The 21962-nt window shown below is 39.8% G+C and overlaps 2 protein-coding genes across 6 annotated transcripts in view; one reads left to right on the top strand and one right to left on the bottom strand.

Moving 5' to 3' along the window:
* The window catches only part of LOC122667149 (tubulin beta-6 chain), a 12885-nt gene extending 6916 nt beyond the window's left edge, over positions 1-5969 (top strand). The window contains exon 5 of one of the 2 annotated variants that reach the window (XM_043863360.1): positions 5957-5969. The gene's annotated coding sequence lies outside the window, so the exon portion shown is untranslated. Of the gene's footprint in view, positions 1-5462; positions 5475-5956 lie in introns of those variants that run through there. The other variant, XM_043863361.1, reaches the window with a different exon arrangement.
* On the bottom strand, positions 1682-21962 carry LOC122667147 (pentatricopeptide repeat-containing protein At2g06000-like). 4 transcript variants are annotated; one of them, XM_043863356.1, is made up of 3 exons: positions 21910-21962; positions 19828-21663; positions 1682-1944 (listed from the first exon to the last, which is right to left on the bottom strand). In XM_043863356.1, the coding sequence occupies exon 2, from the start codon at positions 21584-21586 to the stop codon at positions 19958-19960; it is 1629 nt and encodes a 542-aa protein (XP_043719291.1). In that variant the 5' UTR covers positions 21587-21663; positions 21910-21962; the 3' UTR covers positions 1682-1944; positions 19828-19957. The 4 variants fall into 4 exon arrangements, with proteins under 4 accessions (XP_043719291.1, XP_043719292.1, XP_043719293.1 ...); XM_043863357.1 differs by lacking the exon at positions 21910-21962 and having other exon boundaries at positions 1682-1804; positions 1891-1944; positions 19828-21771; XM_043863358.1 differs by lacking the exon at positions 21910-21962 and having other exon boundaries at positions 1682-1804; positions 1891-1939; positions 19828-21771.

Genomic DNA, 21962 nt, shown 5'->3' with positions numbered 1-21962 from the left:
CACATACTCACCCCCACCCCTTGCTACCCCTACACCTGAATACAACACTGACACAGTCACCCTCACCCCTTGCTGCCCCTACACCTGAGCACACACTCACCCCCACCCCTTGTTGCCCCTATGCCTAAGCTCACACTCACACATAGCAATGGCATATTAATAATTTTAGGTTATATAAGGTTGGGTGATAATTTCAGGGTAAATCCAACTGACAGACTCAGGGTAACCAAACAATTTTTCAAATAGATTCAGGGTGAATCCAACTGATAGACTCAGGGTAACCAAACAGTTTTTCAGGAAGAATCACGTCACAGAATCATGATAACCAAACAGTTTATTTTCTAGAATTACGATTCAACAGATGGTAACTCAAGTGGATGACCATCCACAATCAGACCACTTCCAAAAGATTTAAGCAACCAAACGCTTCCTAATACAGCCAAACTTTCCATTTCACCTGCAAAACCCCTGTACACACATCTTCGGGAGCAAAATTACATATAATGAATGCCCTTTATAGAAAATAGGATCATTGCCCAGTTTTGTATATCTTTGGTTTTGTTTTTTCAAAACACACTCCCCAACACCTCATGGTAAAGGTAGAATTTATTAGCCCTTACTATGGTAGCCCAAACCTTGGACCAATGTGTAAGTTCAAGAGCCAAAGAAAGAGGTATAATTCTTATTTAAGGAATTGAGGATCGGATGGAGATCAGTATTCTCCTACCTTTGTGAACCATACAAACATAATAAGTAAGCCAAGGAATCCTGGTTATGGTTCATGATGATATACGTTTACACACTACATTCAGCTAAAATACATGCACAAGGTCTAGGCCAGCTGAACCCAACTCAAACACCTATGTATTGCTTGGTTTTGAGAATTTTAGGCTCTTAGCTTTGTTTGTCCTCTGGGAAACCTGACCCAAGTGCAGGTCAGGTCAAGCTTTGATTCACATTCCTGCACTAAGTGGGTTGGAGCTGATTCCCTAGCACATTCAAACCCAAAGTTGGTTAATGCATCAAATGGTTCAAACCACCCAAATGAATAATTATGCACCACCATCTCGCTATTAGAATAAGCAGTTGTAGCAGATTATCAATACCCAAACAGAACATCTAATTTCACAATCTCACCAAATCCGGCTTCAAAACACATAATTTTATGAGATGCTTATTTTGTGTATGAGTAGGTGGGGGGGGGGGGGGGATCAGTTTCAATCTTAGAAAAGAACATTTCATGTTATTGGCAAAAAAATTCCAAAAATATATATATATATAGAGAACTACTTGCTTGGTTGGTGCATTGCCAGTAAAGTGCAGACTCCCAGAAGGTCATGAGTTCAATCTGTCACCTTGTGCCATAAGGCACTCCCTTTCCCCCACCACTTGCCCCCTCCCCCCACCCCCACCCCCACCCCCAAAAAAAAAAAAAAAATGTTCTGATGTTTAATCACCCCAATCAACATGTAAGTGCTTAGGGGGTTGTTTTTCTTCTGATATATTCAGCTGTTTTAATGTTTACTTGGGTGGACTACCATTACGACGCATGCTTTTGCTTGTATTTAACAGCTTCAACAAAGCAGTGTAAGTTAACTGGTACTGGATGTACAAAAATGAAAATTGAAACCAAAAATTGCTTTGCATGTATTTATTTATTTTTTTTAAAAAAAGACCTCTGACCTGAATGTTACATATTTCAGATCACCACCTCATGGAGCCTTCATGTGTGGGAGGTATTCCGGGAATGAAGCTTACTAGAAGCCATGGTTCTGATCAACAAATTAGCTATAGTCCATAGCTCCTGACATATTACGAGTTAAAGTAAATCTATGTACAAAAAAAAGGGTAGAATTGCCACAACTTCAATAGTAGGTATCCAAAAGTTACCAAAATAACTTCATGTAGAATTTTATCTCCCAATACTTCCCTTTTCTCCCTGTTCTGCACAAATAACACTAGGAATTACCAACAAAGAAGAGATGCAATTGGAAATTTACGACAAAAGTATAGTTGAAGGCCCAAAAGGCCACACCCATTAATAGTTGCAAGGGGATTCCACAATAGTAAAAATAAGATTCTAATTTCTTAGACATCGGGAGAAAAAAGTAATCAAAAGAAACACAAAACCAAGTGACATTAGCATCTGGAACATCTTCCATCCAGCATATGTAGAAGCCGCGGGTAGCAAACATGGGTCCAAACTCCAAGTAGGTGAGATCCAACAAAAATTCAAGAAAGCTTCTACAACACCACGTACCATTCTTGGTAAAAGTATTTCACAAAGTTTGAGATTCTTAACACCACCTTTTTCTCCTCAAACCATATTAAATATGATAAGACCCAGATCAAAATGAGTCTATAGAGCCATTGTAGCCCCAAGAAAAATCCAATGAGGTACACCCAACATACAATTTTTAAGTATCCTTGAAATGAATTCATTATCTGATGTCATGGTTAATTATTAACTATGGGTGTACTCATTCAGTTTCAATATGTTAAGAACTGACATCTTGACAAGGAACAAAAGCAGTCAAGGTTCAATTAGAAAGGTGGCAACAAAGAGTATTTTGATTCAAAGGCTTGAAAACCTTGAAAGATGCAGGTTGTAGCGAGAATCTGAAAAAAAAGAAAAAAGAGTAGGGATATTGATTTTAACGCTGAGATAAAGCGTTGAGAATAGGAAATATGTGGAATCTTCATCAGATTTTAACGAAAAAACTACAGGTTCCGATTCAAGGTTACTAAAGCAAAAGGTAATTGAGCAAAGGTTTGACCAATTCTCTGAGCTGGAGCTCAACAAGTGATTCCACAACAAAAATTGAATGAATAATGCAAGAAATCCCAACCAGGAACAGACCTATAACTTGAAATCTGATCAAAGAAACCCAAAATTGAACACATAAAGAGCAAAAGTACTGCGGGCAGAAAAAAAAAACCATTTCTTTACAAATCTGAAATGACTTCATCGAGTAACCAAAACCAAATCTAAACCTACAATGTCTCACACACCATAATATGTTTACAGACACCCTACTATTACATTCTTAATATAACTTCGATATAAAAGACCAACTTCAAACTTCCTAAGAATGATATAAATAACTTCTATCTATTACATCTTTCTGGTTTTACTTAAGATTTCCAAAATATAAAAGACCAACCGAGTTATAACATTTTTCAATTCAACTAATGAACTAAACCCTACTGACTCAGAAAACTGGATTTGCTAGAAACAACAATGTATCCTAATGAAGAGAAATTTATACACTTACTGTAAATAGTGAAATAGGATTTTCTAAAGAGTTAATCTGTTTGTAACTGAGATGTTGTAACCCCTCTTATGTACCCCTATGTCAGACGGTTATCAACTTGCTACAATGGGGATTAAAGTGTCATTCCAAGTGAAATGTCAGTTTAGATAAAAAAGCAAAACTTACATCCCTGACCGTTCTTTAAGGGTGATAATGTCATATTCTTAACGAGTTGCCGGAAGAGGCAAAGTAGGAGAGCCAATGACGGAGATGAAGTCGTGGAGAACACGACGGAGGAGAAGTGGAAAGCTTCCGGGTGTAAAGCTGCAAGAAATAAAATAGGGTGCAGAGACGACTGACCCTAAAACAAGGCCGCAACGGCACTATTACTCTCATGGCCGCTACTGGTCAGTGGATCTTTTGGGATTGTCTTTCATTTTCCGGATTTAGCTACAAACAGGTTATTGTTTCATGCAGTTTGTTGACGGGAGAAACAGCAGCATATTTTCTCGCATGCTCTGAAACAGAGAGGACACAAAACAGCAGCACATGACTCCGCCACTCCATCCCTGTTTCTCTTTGTCCAATCGTTCATTCAACGTTCATCCCCTTCTTCGCTATGAGTCAATGCATCGCTCTCCGCCACTCACTGTCATGAGCCGTTGAGTTTCCTTCAATTCCTGGTTTTTCTCTCCCCTTTTGGCTTTCCTCTGCAACTTGATTCAACTTGGCTCAACAGACGGGAAAACTACCGTTCGAGCTCTACCCTTGTTGCTTGCTTCCTTCAACCATAAGCATAGCATTAGCATGCTTTGTCTCGTCGGGGACATGGGTTCCCCGCATCCTCATAATCGTTATATTTTTATCTCTCTCTGTTTCTTTGTTTCAGAAGAGTAAGAGCTAGGGGTTTAATGTGTTGCCTTCAAAGGCCTTTCAGCCCAGATGACTTTTTTCAATCAACTAATTACAAGCTCCATCAGGGTCCAACTTCTCCCTCATCTGTTCGACCAGTTGGGTATGTGCACCGGTAGTAAAACAGCAATCACTATGGCAGATCAACGATCGACCCTCTTCGCTGATTTCTTCGAGGCCCTCGAACCAGTATCATCATTTTCTTGAGGATCAAATCTGCTGCGTGATTCGAATTCCAGATGTCCGTTGGACGAGTTATATCTAGAACGGGAGGACGATGAGAAGAACCCACAAAACCTTGTTGGAGATTGCAAGAACCGATGCTTCTATCGCATTAGCAACTGCTCAACGGTTTGTTTACTTCAGCAAAATAGAATACTACTCAGCCTCCAAAATGGCATACGTTAAAACCAACCATGAGATTTGAGAACCTTCAAAGACTAGCTTGGGAACAGTGGAACAGAAATGGCAGTCAGTGGTCAAGACAAACAATAATTTGGTTTGTTGTTTCTTCTATTCTTCTTTCATGGATATAGAAATAAATCATCCAAGTAGAGATAAACTTTCTCGGTGAAACAGAGATCATGGTGGCTACCTGAATCCATGGTGACAAAGGAAAGGGATCGTTCCGGCAAGTTTATTCGATCAAACAATGCTGAGTTGGGACATGGGCTACATAATTCCTATCCTATCCTTTAACCAAAGGGATTTAACATATGTAAACAACCTGACACTTGATTTACCCATGTACTGAAACTGAAATCAACTATATTCATGGGCACATAAGGTCCGGTTACAATGTCTGTTTGTAACCTGCTTGGTTACAAACAGACGCACCCTTTACTAAACAGTAAAACACAGTTTACCAAAAACAGTACAAAATTTTTATTACTAAAATAGTAAAAACTGAGTTTACTAATTGTACAAGAGCCAATTACAATAACTATGCTCCCACATAACAGTACTTTGGTTGTTTCCTTGCAATTACACTTTGATACACTCATATAATTAGTGCACCACTTTCCAAAGTTAGTGGAGGTAACATCGTACAACTGAACTATGATGGATGCATAACAGAGTGAAGGAGATGCAAGGACACAAGCCCTACTTTGTTCCTTGGCATTCTTTGACCACAAAGCCAGTTACATGACGAGTACAAGAAAGGTTTGTCGAAGTTCAGTATTGAACTCTTTCCTTCATGGGATGATTGGTGCAAGGGCATCTAGGTTTCTCAATCCCCAAAGTGTAAAAGCCTGAAAAGGAGAAGTATCTTCACGAATAGAGACAGGTCAAAAGAGAAGGTAACCAGTTGGGATATGAGACTTATTTTTACGCAGACAGCAATGGGAAAGGATTTTCCTGAAAATTTAATTTCCAGTGAATATGATCGAAAAACTCAGACAATCAGATGCCATAAGTTAGGCAATTCTGCAAGTGCACCACATTAAATCAGAAGACTTGTATTATATTTTTACTTACTTTCAAGCTGAAAGAGCCGGTCACAATAGGAGTAGGAAACCCAATTTTATAAATACAGGTTTTGGAGTTGATGCAAGTCATATAACACAAATATCTGTTAATTTTAAATGAAGACATCCTAATTTTCCTGCAGAAGTTCTTTGCTGGCGGTGTGGTCAACCTTATTAATGGTGCTATTTACTATTGGTTGTCACTACAGTTAAGACTTCAATGGATCGATTCTAATGACAGGTTGAAGAGTTAACAACAAGGAGGAAGGAAGGGAGAAGAAGAGAAGAAGAGAAGAAGAGAAGAAGAGAAGAGAAGAGAAGAGAAGTTGGGAGAGAATCGTGTGTGTTGAGAATCTCTCAACACACCTATTATCTCATTAATAGACTCTTCCAAATTACACAGGCCTCCCTAGGGAGGTAAAGAGAAATAAAACAAGAAAGAGAAAAATACAGCTTAGTCATGTCTTATAACAGGACAATGACAGAACTACCCTTATACAATATATTCTAACAACTCCAACACTCCCCCTCAAGCTGGAGAATAAATATCATACATTCCCAGCTTGCACAATAGAGTACTAAATAAACTAGGAGAAAGACCCTTGGTGAAGATATCTGCTACTTGATCACCTGTCTTCACAAAGGGAGTACAAATGCACCTAGAATCCAACTTCTCTTTGATGAAGTGACGATCAACCTCAATATGCTTGGTTCGATCATGTTGGACCGGATCATGGGCAATGCTTATGGCAGCTTTGTTGTCACAATAAAGTCTCATTGGCCCTTCAGTTTCAAAGCTCAAGTCTTGAAGGAGTCTCTTTAGCCATATAAGTTCACATACTCCATGAGCCATGGCTCTAAACTCGGCCTCTGCACTGGATCTAGCTACGACTGGTTGTTTCTTGCTCCTCCAGGTAACTAGGTTACCACCCACAAAGGTACAGTATCCAAAAGTGGATCTCCTATCAGAGACTGAACCAGCCCAATCAGCATATGTGTAGCCTTCAAGCTGCAAATGGTTATGCCTGGCAAATAGAAGACCTTTTCCTGGACATGATTTCAAGTATCTAATGATGCGGAACATTGCATCCAGATGTCCACTCCTGGGAGCATGCATGAACTGACTCACCACCCCAACTGCATAAGAGATGTCTGGTCGAGTCAAGGAGAGATAGATTAGTTTTCCAAGCAATCTTTGGTACTTACTTGCATCTATAAGAGAGGAACCACATTCATCACCAAGTTTATGATTCGGATCGATGGGGGAAGTGGCTGGTTTGCACCCCATCATCCCTGTCTCTTTCAGAAGATCCAAGACAAATTTTCTTTGGCAAATGTTGATTCTTTTCCTTGATCTAGATACTTCAATGCCCAAGAAGTATTTCAAGAGTCCAAGGTCTTTGATCTCAAACTGTTTGGCCAGATAAGACTTCAATCTGCTTATTTCAGCAACATCATTCCCAGTTACCACAATGTCATCAACATAGACAATGAGAGTTGTAACTGTACCATTACCCCTCTTGATAAACAAGGTGTGGTCAGCTTGACTCTGATAATACCCATTCTTCAGAATGGCTTGTCTAAATCTCTCAAACCAGGCCTTAGGGGACTGCTTGAGGCCATAGAGAGCTTTCTTCAAGAGACAGACTTTCCCTTCAGCTGAGGGACACTTAAAACCAGGTAGAGACTGCATGTACACTTCCTCTGCTAAATCCCCATGAAGAAATGCATTCTTCACATCTAATTGATACATTGGCCAATCTTTATTGGCTGCAATTGAAAGAAGAACTCTGATCGAGTTATGCTTGGCTACAGGGACAAAAGTCTCCTGGTAGTCAATGCCATACACCTGACTATACCCTTTTGCAACCAGCCTAGCTTTGTATCTTTCCACTGTACCATCGGATCTGTACTTGATTGTATAAACCCATCTGCATCCAACTGGAGTTCTCCCCTTAGGAAGATCAACTAGTGTCCAAGTGTTGTTCTTCTCCAGAGCCACCATTTCCTCAGTCATTGCTTGCATCCATTTTGGATCGGATAAGGCCTCTGTGACATTTTTGGGAATGGAAGAAGACTCTAGGGCAGTGGAAAAAGTAATACCTGTAGGAGAAATAGAGGCATAGGAAACAAACTGGGCTATGGGGTTAGTACAGGCTCTCTTCCCTTTTCTCACAGCAATGGGAAGATCTAATTCAGAAGGAGAGGAATTATCTGACTGAAGAGGATGAGACTGAGGATGTGGATCCAAAGAGGGGTTTTGGCAGGGTTGCTTATACCATGGTTACTTCCCTTTTCCCTTCAACAAGCATTCACCTCTTGTGAATACACCATCTTCTTTGAATCTTATTCCCTTATATTCTCTTTTTCCATCACCATCACCACCGCTACTAGCATCAATATCAACAATACCATCAGCATCAGCATCATCAACAACATCCACTTCTTTGTACTTTCCAATATCAAATAGGAATGGGGAAGTGGAGGCAGGAAAGGGAGATAGAAAGGGAGTGACATCAGCATTCTGTTCACTACTAGTACTCTCCCCCTGAACAGAATGGTGAGGGGAAGAAAAATAAGGAAGATACTCAAAGAAGGTAACATCTTTGGAGAGGAGGCGCCTTCGGGAAGGAGGATGGTAGCACCTATACCCTTTGGTTGAATCAGAGTAACCTAAGAAGATACACTTGAGAGCTTTGGGATCAAGCTTGGTACGGACTAATTTGTTGACATGAACATAACAAACACAGCCAAAGTCTCTTGGAGGCAAAGAGAACACGGAGAAATGAGGAGAAAGGAGTGTCAGGGGGGACTTGGAGCCAAGGAGTGAAGTTGGCATCCGATTAATAAGAAAGGCAGCGGTAAGAAGTGCATCAGACCAGAAGGTCTTAGGCACATGCATACCAAAGAGAAGACCCCTGGTGATTTCCAGCAAATGGCGGTTTTGCGTTCAGCCACCCCATTTTGCTGTGGAGTGTCAACACAAGCCAATTGATGGATGATGCCATTGTCAGTAAAGAACTGTTGGAGCCCCCCATACATGTACTCACCCCCCTTATCAGACCTAACAAGTTGGATTCGAGTACCAAACTGAGTACGTATAAGTTGATAAAAATCCTTAAAAGCCTCGCAAACATCACTCTTATGTTTCAACAAAACAGTCCAAGTAGACCGAGAATAGTCATCCACAAATGAGACAAAGTAACGAAAACCAGATAAAGAAGTAGTGGGGGAAGGCCCCCAAACATCAGTATGAACAAGGGAAAAAGGTGTAGTAGATCTATTACCACGATAAGGATAAGAAGTACGACAATGTTGAGCAAAAATACAAGATTCACACTTAAAAACATAAGATAAAGGAAAAGAAGTAAACAAGTGGGGTAACTGTCTCCTCATAACAACAAAAGAGGGATGACCCAAACGATGATGCCAAAGCATAATAGACTCCAAAGTACTACGGTCACTCCGACCACAAACAAAAGCTGCAGCAGTAGATGGAGCAGGTAACCGTGGCTTAAGAAGATAGAGTCCTCCTTTCTCAGTCCCACTGCCAATAACCCTCTTTGTCTCCAAATCCTGAAAGACACAATACGAAGAAAAGAAAGTGACACAACAATGTAAGGACTTAGTTAGGTGACTTACTGATAATAGGTTAGCAGCAAAATCAAGAACATGAAGGACAGACTCAAGTGAAATAGAGGGAGTAACTCGCACATTACCCTTGCCCGAGACAGAAGAAAGGGAACCATCAGCAACAATTACCTTGTCCCGGCTAGAGCAAATGGAGTAGGAATCAAAGTACTGGGACATACCAGTCATATGATCAGAGGCTCCAGAGTCAATGATCCAGGTGGGTGTAGTAGAGGGGGCGATGAGGCCCCGCAGCCGAGGCGTATAGTAGATCCTCCGTAGGTAGAACCAGAGTAGACCCTCCAAGGTGAGACATCAGCCGACGGAAGGCTGCAATATCATCTTGTGAGAGGGAATCAGGAGTCGACTGGGGTCCAGGTGGATCAGACTCAGATGTCACTGTGTGAGCCCGAGCTCCCCCTCGCTTGCCTCCACGGGCACCAGATGAACCACCACACATACCAGGGGGCTGTCCATGAAGATCCCAACACCTATCCTTGGTATGTCCAAACTTGCCACAATGATCACATTTGAATCGCTCAAGGTGATCTCCACGAGGTGGCCCGTGGCCTTTCCCCCCGCTTTTCCAGTCTTTGTTAGAACTAGAAACAAGAGCAGATCTCTCAGTGGATGGGGCAATATCCATAGTAGCCCTCCTGGTTTCCTCACTTTGCAAATAGCTGCACACTTCATCCAAAGATGGAAAGGGAGATCTTCCTAAGATTTGCAGGCGAAGAGGCTCATACTCTGTGGTCAGACCACCAAGCAAAATAAGGATCCTTTCCTTTTCTTGGCTCCTGTAGACCTTGGCTTGATCATCAGAGTTGGACAATTGGAGATTGTTATAGTGATCATATTCCTCCCACAAGCTAATGACAGAGTTGTAGTACTCAGATATACTCCGATCACCCTGTTTCATATGAATGATTTTTTGGAGGATTTGATACACCTTTGTTGTATCTCTAACTCTATCAAAAACTTTGGAGACATTGTCCCAGATATCCTTTGCAGTCTCCTTACTCATAAACCTCCTACCTATCTCAGGTTTCATGGAGAATATCAGCCAAGTCATAACAGTAGAGTTCTCAGTCTCCCACTTGAGGTAGCCAGTATCAGTAGTAGCAGGAGCTGTGATAGATCCAGTAATGTATCCCAACTTTCCCCTACTACGTAGGGACAACTTCACCGACCGGGACCAATCCAAATAGTTGGTATTATCCAACTTCACAACAGAGATTTGGGTGTTGGGGTTATCAAAGGAAGCCATGATTGGGAAACCACCACTCAGGCTGCCACACGTAGTTGGACCACTGACTTCAGAACTGTGTCCAGACTCGGTAAACATAATGGGCAAACACTTCAACAGTCAATATCATGTTTGCTCAAGTGGGGAGTATACTCAACCCAAACAAGATGGTAAACTAACACACAAATAATGCTCAATCACCCAAATCACTAGGCTGAGACCAAGCCTAAACAACAGCAGGTATACAGAGAGCAAAAAACTTGCATAACTCAAACCAAGAAACTTCTAACAGCCTAGGGACTTCAGTTCACAACATCCAACAGATGTATCCATTCCATTCTCAGCAAACAAATAACCATCCAATACAACAATCTTCAAAGAAAGGTCAAATACGAACCAGAAACAGAGTTTCCAATACCTGTACAGCAGCAAATAAGGCAGCAACAGTCTTCCACTCTTCCTCTTTCAAGAACAAACCCTTCAGGCTTCAAAAAGGTACTCCCATACGACTTGAATGAGCCAAGTGCCAAGGCCAACAAATCTGTCAAAGGCAGAACCAAAGTTGAAATACCCCACTGCTGGCGGAAAAAACAGAGTCTGCAGCCAATGCTTCACAACAGTTGGAAGCTAAGCCCTCTTCCTCTCAACAACCAAGAGGTTAGGGGTTTGATAGAACATCCCTAGGCGATTCAAAAGCAACAGGTTTCATCCCAAGAGGTATGGAGGAGGAGAAGGAGAACCAAGATAAAAGCTCCACAGGCTGGCGGTAGATAGGCAGGCACCTTTCACGACTTCAAAAACCACTTCAGCTGCTCCTAAGCTCTCTCCATATGGTCTTGGTGTGAAGAATACTACTCCCAAAACTGTAAGAGATATAGTATCTCACATGTACAGCCTCTAATGGAACCCCCTTTACATTTATAGGGTTCCAAAGAGAGGAGAAGAACAACTACTGAGCTGAGCCGACTCTCAAACCAGAGGACTAGCTTTGATACCAAGTTAAGACTTCAATGGATCGATTCTAATGACAGGTTGAAGAGTTAACAGCAAGGAGGAAGGAAGGGAGAAGAAGAGAAGAAGAGAAGAGAAGAGAAGAGAAGTTGGGAGAGAATCGTGTGTGTGTTGAGTGATTCTCAACACACCTATTATCTCATTAATAGACTCTTCCAAATTACACAGGCCTCCCTAGGGAGGTAAAGAGAAATAAAACAAGAAAGAGAAAAATACAGCTTAGTCATGTCTTATAACAGGACAATGACAGAACTACCTTTATACAATATATTCTAACAACTCCAACAACTACTATACTTATCTCCAATAGTGGCAGTGCTGTTGTATAGAATTCACCGTCTCACAGCAAGTCTTCAAATATACTTGCAGTTTATGAGTTCTGGGTGATGATTCCTTCAGTTTTATTTATTTATTTCTGCAGCTTTTGTGTTAATCTTTAAGAAACTAGATTAGAGGGAATGATCAGAAATTAAGTTCTTTACCTGTAGCTGAGTTCACTAGCAGAAAAGTGATGCAGTTCAAAAAAACAAGAAGGTCAACAGCAAAACAGGCCACAAACTGGACCAAGAATGGACTGATATGTTTAATTTTAAATGTACAATGGGTTTCATATTTTTGGGTTTACTAATGTAATGGGCCAATTGTATAGGCCCAAATATTAGGGATTAAAGTCCCTATGGGATTAAATAGTTAGTTTCTATTTTGTTAAGGTTCTAGAATAGTTTCTATTTTAAAGGATGCCAAGTTGGACTAGTGAGATGCTAGTTAAGTTCTAGGTGGGAAGCCTAGTTCATGTCCTTCATCTTCCATCTTATATCTTCTTCCCCCATTGGTTCATATCATTGATAGCGGTATTCTTCCATCGCTTGAACCATTGGCAGCACCATTTTTTGCCTTGTTTCTAGTATTCTTTTTAGTTACTATTTTGCACAACACTTGCTATTATGTTTGCGCTATTCCTTTCTCTAGTTTCAATTTTGGTTCTATCAGCTAATCTGTAAGATATTTACTGCTGTTCTTTAGTTTCTAATTCTGTTTTGATGGTTTCTATTTTCCACATTCACTTTCCATGTTGGCTCTCTAGTTACTAAATCCATTTACTCACTTTCTATTTTGGTTTCTCTCGCTATTCTGCTGTCTAGTTGCTGTTACACTGATGTTTCTAAATCTGACTCCAATTTTCCAGCAAATTACTAAAAGAGTGTCCCAGTGCACAAGGCTACCACTACTGCAGGGTTGGGGAGGGGCAAATGTACGCAGCCTTACCCACTGCTTCGAAAGAGACTCTGTTTCCAAGTTTTGAATCTGCAACCAACAGGTTAGTGCCACTACCAAAGTAAAGAATACAACTTACGAAAATAAAAAATAACATTAATCCCGTACAGGCCTTAAATCCCTAATGTTTCACCTTATTGGCCCATTACAATAGAAAAAGTAGTTGGCCCATGACCCATTTAAGGATATTGTTATTCAAGAAAGTGACTGGTCAGCAATAAAGATTAAGTAATTTAATGCAATCCCGGGTTCGAAACCCTGCCTTGGGATCACTTATGGGCTCACCCAAGCATTAAATAACTCAAATATGAGAAGTAATGACAATTCTATAAATATACTGAAGTTTACAGAAGGGAGTGGCAACTTAGTAGTAATAAAACAGAATCTTAAAGTGCTATTGAGATATAAGAGTAGAGAGGGCAGGATAGAGATTAAGAAATAAAGATGGAGGGCAAACTAGGAGTGATAAACAAAGAACAAAACAGAAATAAGAAAGGAGGGGGGCAGTTTTGAAAAATCAGGGGAAAAGGGGTTAAAAATACAACCACGATTTGAGGTTGTCTTAAACCTCCAGCCCACAATGTGCACAGTAAACCAGCGGTAGGTTGCTGGCTTGCAAGTGAGATAACTCACTTGAAAGGGCCCTGATCAATGGGCGATTTCAGTTAAACATTCACAACTCCTATCCATCTGAAGTCCAACCAGTCCCAGGTTATATAATGGATCATATGAAGGAAATAAAACTCCTGAAACTCAACCAGGCGGAAATCATGAGATCTGACGTGCAATTGCTTGTGTTTTTCACAATAGCGGTTGATTTGGGAAGTAAGAATCTAGGTTCTAGGTCGCCCTAGGGTAGTTATGTTAACCCAAGTATGAAGAAAAAAGGAGGGGTGAAGGAGAGTGAACACAAAATCAAGGGTTGTTATTATTGCTAGTTGCAGGAACAATAACAGGACAGAATTTTAGTAGGAAGAAAAGAAGAATAATAGAAGGAAAGAAGAATAGAGAAGAAGGATTAAGGAAGAGAGTAACCTGGAAAGGGAGGAACAGCCGGAAGAAGAAGAGAAGAAGAGAGGAGATCAAGAACACCAGCTCTGGAAACAAGCCACACACGGCTACTACTCAAGCAAAACTCAATATCCCATTCTTATTCGCCATTAATAGTGTTGATTACATCTATATAAATAAGAAAGACTCCAACAGAGAAAATAGAAACTAACTCTACTTAGGAAACTAAAACAAACTAGGAAACTGAAATAAAACTCTCTTACGTAGCTAAGCTTCCCCAATATAAAAGATTACAAGATATTTCCTAATAAATAAATAATTTCTAACATCCTACTTAACCACAACCAAACTTGGACCTGGCTCTCGGACTGGGCCTCCAATCGGGCTCAAGCTGGCCCACACAAGTGTCACTGCATCATAATTCAATCTTAGAAATGGATTGGAACAGGATTCAGATTTGAAGAGCTCTGAAAGAAAACATGAATCTGATGAACAAATTGGTAAAGCAAGCACAAAAACATATCATGATTTATTAAAGATGGATTGTTAACAGAAGAAACAAGAAAGAATGCATCAAGAAAAAGAAAATAAGGAAACACTCAACAAGAAACTTAAAGAAGCAGCAAATAACATGAACCAAAAAACCCTTTGGCTACATCCTAGAGAATAGAATGGCCTTGATCAGCCAGAGATAACTCATAGCAATCCATATCAATCTCATCTAAAAACCAAACTTAAGTCTCCCCTAGGAAAAAAAAAAGCAACTTTACAATGTACATGACTACCCATAATTAAATCGATAAAAATAATCCTGAAATAGGTAGACTGTGGACTCTTGCATCGATCACATGTCCACATCAACAACTAGACTGACCAGTAATCCAAGTTACTAGAATTCTTTTGATATTATCCTTCTAAACTAATTAAAAAAATTTAAATCCAGCCAAGCAACAGGTTGCATTGAATTCCTGAGTTATAATCAGACTGCCTGAATGTACTGGGCCTACACCAATCTCTGTCGATCTTTAGTAGTGCTGCAGCAAGAGCTGACGAAACCATCAGTTCAAGGGAATAATTCATGTCCAAAACATTCACATTTTTAAAAGCTCCAAAGAACTTCCCAGAATGAACGAACAGAGAGTTAAGCTTTTTCCCCAAGGAACTGATAGCAACCACCATGATGCAAAAGGTATTTGTTTTGAGGATGATAACAATGATAAACCACCATCAACAGCCTCAAAGCATAGCCTTGTATCTCTTACTAGCAGTAATCCAGTAAAAGAAGGGGGGGGGGGGGGGGAAGTAAAAAAAGGTACCAAACATTCACAGGTGGAAACTCAATGGCATCATCACTCATATTCAACTTAATATATAAAAAGAGCTCACACCATCTTTAAGCCAATTTGGAAAATGCTATTGCAGTAGAAAACTCCAACCCCCATGAAAAAATTATTCATTGAGCAGAACTACAAGTACCCAGCTAAACAAACCTCAAAATTTCAATTAGCCCTCAAAAAATGCAAAACCATCAACACATTGAATCAGATCCAAATTTATTTAAAGTAGCCTATTATGTAAGAGTATACCCATCCCTAACTTACCCCTCTTAATTAAAAAAAAAAATTTCTACCATCCTGAACAATTAAGCTTGCAACAAAACCCCAACCCAACTTAAATCACAGTGTTTCAAATGAACAAATTTAAATGCTTCAATGCATATGCCAACTGCATATACCAACATCCCATGAACACTCTGAGAATGGAGCAAAAATCAGTAAATTTCACCCCATTAACCTTTAAAGCAAATATTAAATATGTGAAAGTAGGAAACTGCAACTAACACCGTGCCAGTACTCAGTAGTAGAAGATGATCTGAGGCCCACTGAACCTCATTGAAGTCTCACAAAATATAGCCAAAAATACGAAAGAAGCCTAGGACACAATCTACAAAACATTAATAAACCAGTTAACTTTGACTCCAAACTAGAGAATGGCAGTTCAGGCTTTTCTTTTGATTGTGGGGGTGGGGGATATGTAGCAGACCAGGGAACCTTAAAAAAATGGCCACAGTCAAATGAAAAAACAAAGAGAACCAATGGGTAGGAGTGGGACAGGGTATATGAAGATGTTAAAATTGTAAACTACTGAAATCAGTTCTAAGAAATCTGGGGATATAGAAAGCATAGAGAGAGTTTGAACTACATCATGACAAAGGAAGAGACATAGGTGGAGTATACATTTAAAAAGGCAACTTTTCCTACGTCTGATTATGATTTTTGTTTGATGGATATCACTTTCTTAGGACACACTAGGGTAAATGTAAAGTGAAGTTAAGTAATATTTTTTTTTTGGGTGAATAGAGCATTCATTACCAAAGAGAAAGGAGAAACAGGGGGCCCCTTAGGAGGAGGAAGAAAATAAAAACAACAAAGCCAGCTAGGCTAAGCCATTGCCCTCCGGGAACAGAAGAGGAGGCCTGTACAAAGGAAGGAGAAAGACCCGGGGTACAACAATATGCCTGTTCCTTGGGGAATCAATACAACAAGAGGAGACAGTAGAAAGCTTGCTTCTGATTTTGAAGGAGATGAGTCCAGAATCTTCTGAAAGGATCTTAAAGAGGAGGACCATTTCCGGAGATTCTGCTCCATCCAAATATGGTTGATGGCGGCACGGAAAGCAAGCTTACCCGCCATATCACAGATTGAAGAACCGGCAAAGGTCATGTCCACCTAAATCCACTCCCTCTGGAAGGAAGGATTGTTCGACTTCTTAGCCAACATTTGGCGAGCCCCCTTTCCAAATGGAAGCGGAAAAGGGGCAAGCAAAGAAGAGATGATCTATGTCTTCCGCAGCATTCCAGCAAAGACAGCAAGAGGGGGAGATAGTCATGCGGCGGTGGACGAGGAAAAACTGCATTGGGAGGCAGTTAGATAGTGTTCATTGTTTGCCTTCTGAGCCAACAATTTGGCGAGCCCCCTTTCCAAATGGAAGCGGAAAAGGGGCATGCAAAGCAGAGATGATCTATGTCTTCCGTAGCATTCCAGCAAAGACAGCAAGAGGGGGAGACAGTTATGTGGCGGTGGATGAGGAAAAACTGCATTGGGAGGCAGTTACATAGTGTTTCACTCTGCATCAACTCTACTTCTAAGCCCCCGTTTGCTTAGAAGTGGTTCCAATGTGTTTCACTCTGCATCAACTCTTTTAATCCCAGGCTTACAGTTTCGGTTTTGTTTTCAGTTCTTCTTTGTGAATCTCTCTTAAGTTTCTGAGCGGAATTGAGAAAAGGAAACATCAAGAGTAGATGAAACTTGAAAGAGGTTGTGTTTCACTTTGTTATTCTCCCATGATCGCCCCTGTCTACACGGTTGAGGTGTCCCCAGCCTCATGTTGAGGTTTCTTAACATCCTTCCCTCAATGGCGGAACACCTATATATACAGAACTTCTGATGTGAAGTTCAAATGAAGTTGATGCAGTTGCATTAGACATTAATCCCATATATATGCCTCTGCACAAGCTTGGGAGGCCCATAAGGTGCCGGGGGCAGTCCATTGGCCTTAAATTGACCGTTGGGTGGTTACATTAAAGGCTGGGCATTTTATTTTCTGAGTTTCACAGTAATGAGCCTAATTTATAAGCACATAAAGTTAGTACACGGGATGACTAGTTATGTGTTGGAGTTAGATTAAATACTTAATAGCTAGATAGAGTTATGTTTTGAGTTTATTTACTTTATTGAGTGTGGAAGTGTGACTAGGAGTCGTTTTTGAGTCGATTTAGGAATTTTCAAGGTCTTTATTTATGTAAGACACCGCCATCAATTAAGGGTGATTTGAGTTAAAAATAAAAGTTTTTTCTACGAGTTTTGGTGTTGTTGAACAGTGCATACGGGATTTGTATCCCATACCTGATTTCTTCTCCTCTCTTCTTCCACATGTTTTCTTTCTCCTTCCTCTCAAGCAGATCAATCTCATCTCTTTTCCTTCCCCTTCCAACGATCTGATTTCTTCCCTTAACAATGCAGTTGCTTCCTTTATCTCAAATCTGATCACAAATTTGATCATTGGGCCTGTTCGCATCTGAGATCCATTATATGAATTTTTAAATCGCATCAATTGGTATCAAAGTCGAACCTGACCATTTATACCTAAGTTTTCAAAACCAAAGTTTGTTTGCCCAACAAAAGAACTGTTATTTTACTCAGATGATGGGCAGAGTGACATTTTCATCTCATGATCTGTAGTGAAGATGTTATCAAAGATCAACAAAATCATCATCGAATATGAAAATGATGTCTTCATCGAGTTCTCAATTTCCTAATGTTGTAATGGTGCATATTGTAAGATATTTGAATCTTCCAAACACATCATTAAAGTTGCTCGGCAAATGGTTGGTGTGTAGTTGATAACGATGGCAATTTGTGCATCCTAAAGCCTTCTCATCTACGACAGACATTTGTTTGAAAGTATTGGTTGACGAAATATGCTCGAAGCAAAAGGAGGCAGCACCAACAATGCAGCCACAAGATGAGTTGAAAGACTACAGAGGAGCATTAACTGCCTGAACTTTTAATCGAACCAGTCAAATTTGTGCTTCCATGTTGCAACTTCAACAACGAATTTCATGTTGCTGATGTCATGCCAGTGGATCGTGGTCTAATTGTTAAATTCAATACAAGGAAGGTGGATGCTGATCGTGCATTGGAGACCCTCCAATTCTACAGAACTTGAAGACGAGTTTTTTTGAATGGAGGGGGAATTGATGCAGTAGATATTAATCCCATATGGAAGCCTATGCATAAGCTTGGGAGGCCCATAAGGTGCCGGTAGCAATCCAATGGACTGAAGTTGACCTTTGGGTAGTAATATTATAGGTTGGGCCTTTTCTATTTTTGGGTTTCATTGCAATGAGCCTAATTATAAGCCCATGAAGTGGGGATAAAGTTAATACATGGGATTAGAAGTTAAGTTAATTTTTTGAATTAAATTAGAATACTTTAGTTAATTGTTTTGAGTTTATTTACTTTATTGAGTGTGTAAATGTGATTAGGAATCCCTTTTTTTTGAGTAAAGAATATAAGGTTCTTAAAAGAGTTTTGGTGTTGTTGAGCTGTGCATACAAGATTGGTATACGATACTTGATTTCTTCTCTTCTCTTCTTCCTCCCATGCAGATTGATCTCAATATAAGCATATTCATCTAAAAACAAATCAATAAACATAAATCAATATAAACTCGGGTAGTTTCAACAAGGCGTGTTTGTTGCCTTGGACCCAAGAAAGAGCCTGAGCTCCTAGGCGGTGCCTTGACAACTATGGCTTGAAAACAAAGCTAGCTGGGTTTCATCTAATTTCAGACCTCTGATTTGCAAAATTCTTATATAGTTAGATAGCCCTAAACTGTTACTACACAAATCTGATCATCAATAACTTTCTTATTTTCTTAGATCTTGAATCTAGCTTGAAAATCAAGCTAGTTAGGTTCAATTTCAGGATTCCAATTTTCAACATTCTTATATCATTAGATAGCCCTAAACTGTTATTACCGGGAAAAAAAAATAAGCCCTAAACTGTTACTACACTCAAACTGAATTTCAAAGTGATCCTAGTCATCATTGTAGTTCTTTCTTCTAGATTCCTTTCTAGAACCCTGACCTGCACTAACCTTACCTTTTTTTCTGAAAATCATATGGAATAAGTTTGATTGCATGTTTGCATTCATTAGTCATTGTTGTATTTGGGATGCCCATAGGTAAGATACAAACGTCAGAACCCGGTCAACCGTACTGTAAGCCAACTAAAAATCATGTGCCATTGAATATTAGATCACTTTGTATCAACAAAGTTTGAATTAATGAGTGTACCCAACAATCTACTGACAACTGAACCAACTCTGAAGTTAACATGCTAACTTAATGAATAAAAAAAGATACACATGCATAAATGATAACCATCAATTTGACAAGAACCAAAGAAAAAAAAATAGAAAAAAGGGAAAAACTTTATACATATGAAGTACTTACTCTGTTATACATCAAGTCTATAATTACATCCACAAACTGAAGTACTTCATATGTAATGATACAGGGACCTCCAGGCAAGCATTGAGATCATCAACTTCAGGGTCAGGGACACTTTAGCTCAATCTCTCTACTAAATAGCCACTGGAATCCCCATTTGGCCAAGGGTTTTCGCCGAAGATGATAAATCCAACCCTATGTTCTTCTCCAACACAGTAAGAACAATCTGATTTGCTTCATTAGGCATGCCAGCTTTCAGAAGGCGAGATATCAAAGAATTGACAGTAAGGGTATCTGGGATACAACCAGTAGTTAACATCTTATGGAAAATACTGATCGCTTCATTCATTCTCCCTTTCATACAATGCCCAATTATTAGAATAGTAAATGTCAATTTATCTGGGTTGCATTGCTTTTCCTCCATTTTTGTCACAATCAAATTCGCCTCATCTACATTGCCGGCCTTGCAGAAACCATCAACCACAGGGTTGTACATAAACGGTTGGGTAATAATATTCCTCCACTCCAACTGCCTCAAAAATTCACGAGCTTCATTTAGCCTATTCTCTTTACAAAAAGCATTGATGAGAATAGCATAAGTATATTCATTCGGTGAAAGATTTTGTGTGCCCATTTCATGCCAAAGCTTCAAACCCTGATCAACCTGTCCACTTCGACAGTAACCATCAATCAAGGAACTGAATGTAACCACATCAGGAAGATATCCCTGAAGAAGCATCTTCTCATATATTGCCACTGCTGACCCCATATCACCAGCCTTACCAAAGCCATCAATAAGAGTATTATAAGTAATCAAATTTGCTTTTATTCCAGAAAAAACCATCTCATCAAAAAGATTAGAAGCTTCTTCCATCCTTCCCAACTTGCAGTAACCTGATATGACCGATGTGTAAGTCACAACATCTGGTGAAAAATTGTGCTTCAACTGAATTTCCTTTAACAATCCATGCCCTCTATCTACCTCACTAGCCTTACACAATCCGTTTATAAGCGTGTTATAGGTAACAACATCAGGACAGCATCCAAAATTGCCCATGTCATTGAAAAACTCAAAACCCTTATCTACTTCTCCTAATCTGCACAAGCCTCTGATTAAAATATTAAAAGTACAAGTATCTGGATAGAAACAGGACTTCAGAAGCTCTCTAAAGAGACAAACAGCCTCATCCACCCGATTACTTTTTACCAAGTGATCCAATAGTTTATTACATAAGAATGGATTCACACTTCTCCCACTGCCTTGAGTTTGAGAAAGCAATTCTTTGGATATACTGAACTTACCCACTTGTGCACATGAAGATACAAAAAATCCCAATATGAAGCTATCAGGAAAATGCCCATCTCTTCTCATGCAATCAAAAACCAATTTTGCCGAATCATGGAGTCCCACTTGACACAGGGACTTCACTAGAAAATTATAAGTTTTGACAGAATGATGGAGCTTCAACTCCACTCTACTATATTCAAACAATTTCAAAGCCAACTTCGGATTGTTCAAGCGTTTAATGACCTCATAGGCAATTGAAGGATTCAAGACCTTACTGAAATAATAAAAGCAAGAATCCAGAGACGATGAATGCACACAGAGAGCACATACGACCTTAATGATCCAAGCATCATGGTGGTTCTCCGATATGGGTTTAGGGTAAGGACCTCTAAAAGCATGATCGTGAAACCAGACGATAGGTATGTGAGAGGCTCGAAATCTTAATCTAGAGGTGAAGAACAAGAGGAAGGTCATCCGGAATGAGAGCCCATTACTTGAATGACTCAAATCTCTGCAACTATTGTTTTGGAGAATCCTTCTCTTTTACTACCCTGATTTAAAATGAAAATTTCGTATAAGATCTGCAACGATGACAATAGTGAGAGCTCCAAAGAGAGCAGCATTGTGATCTTAGAAATGCCCAATCAGAAACTCAACAATTAGCGAATACCCTCTGGGCTACTGCCGAAGCTGGTAACTATCACACAACTTAATCTTCTGAGAAAGTAGATTTTCTCTTGTTTCTATCAAACAGAGAGCAGATAAAAAGAAGAAGAAGAGGAGAGAGAAAACCGTACTTGCTGATTGCGGCTCCTCTCGAGGCACTCTGGTTATACCGTTTAGGTTTGCC

Source organism: Telopea speciosissima, chromosome 7 (assembly GCF_018873765.1).
Source record: "Telopea speciosissima isolate NSW1024214 ecotype Mountain lineage chromosome 7, Tspe_v1, whole genome shotgun sequence".
Classification (NCBI taxonomy): domain Eukaryota; kingdom Viridiplantae; phylum Streptophyta; class Magnoliopsida; order Proteales; family Proteaceae; genus Telopea; species Telopea speciosissima.
Note: the sequence above shows the minus strand (reverse complement) of the source record. Positions and strands in the feature narration are given on the sequence as shown.

Excerpts from the sequence above, each read along its gene's own strand:
- LOC122667147 (XM_043863356.1), bottom strand. The coding sequence starts at position 21,586 with ATGACCTTCCTCTTGTTCTTCACCTCTAGATTAAGATTTCGAGCCTCT.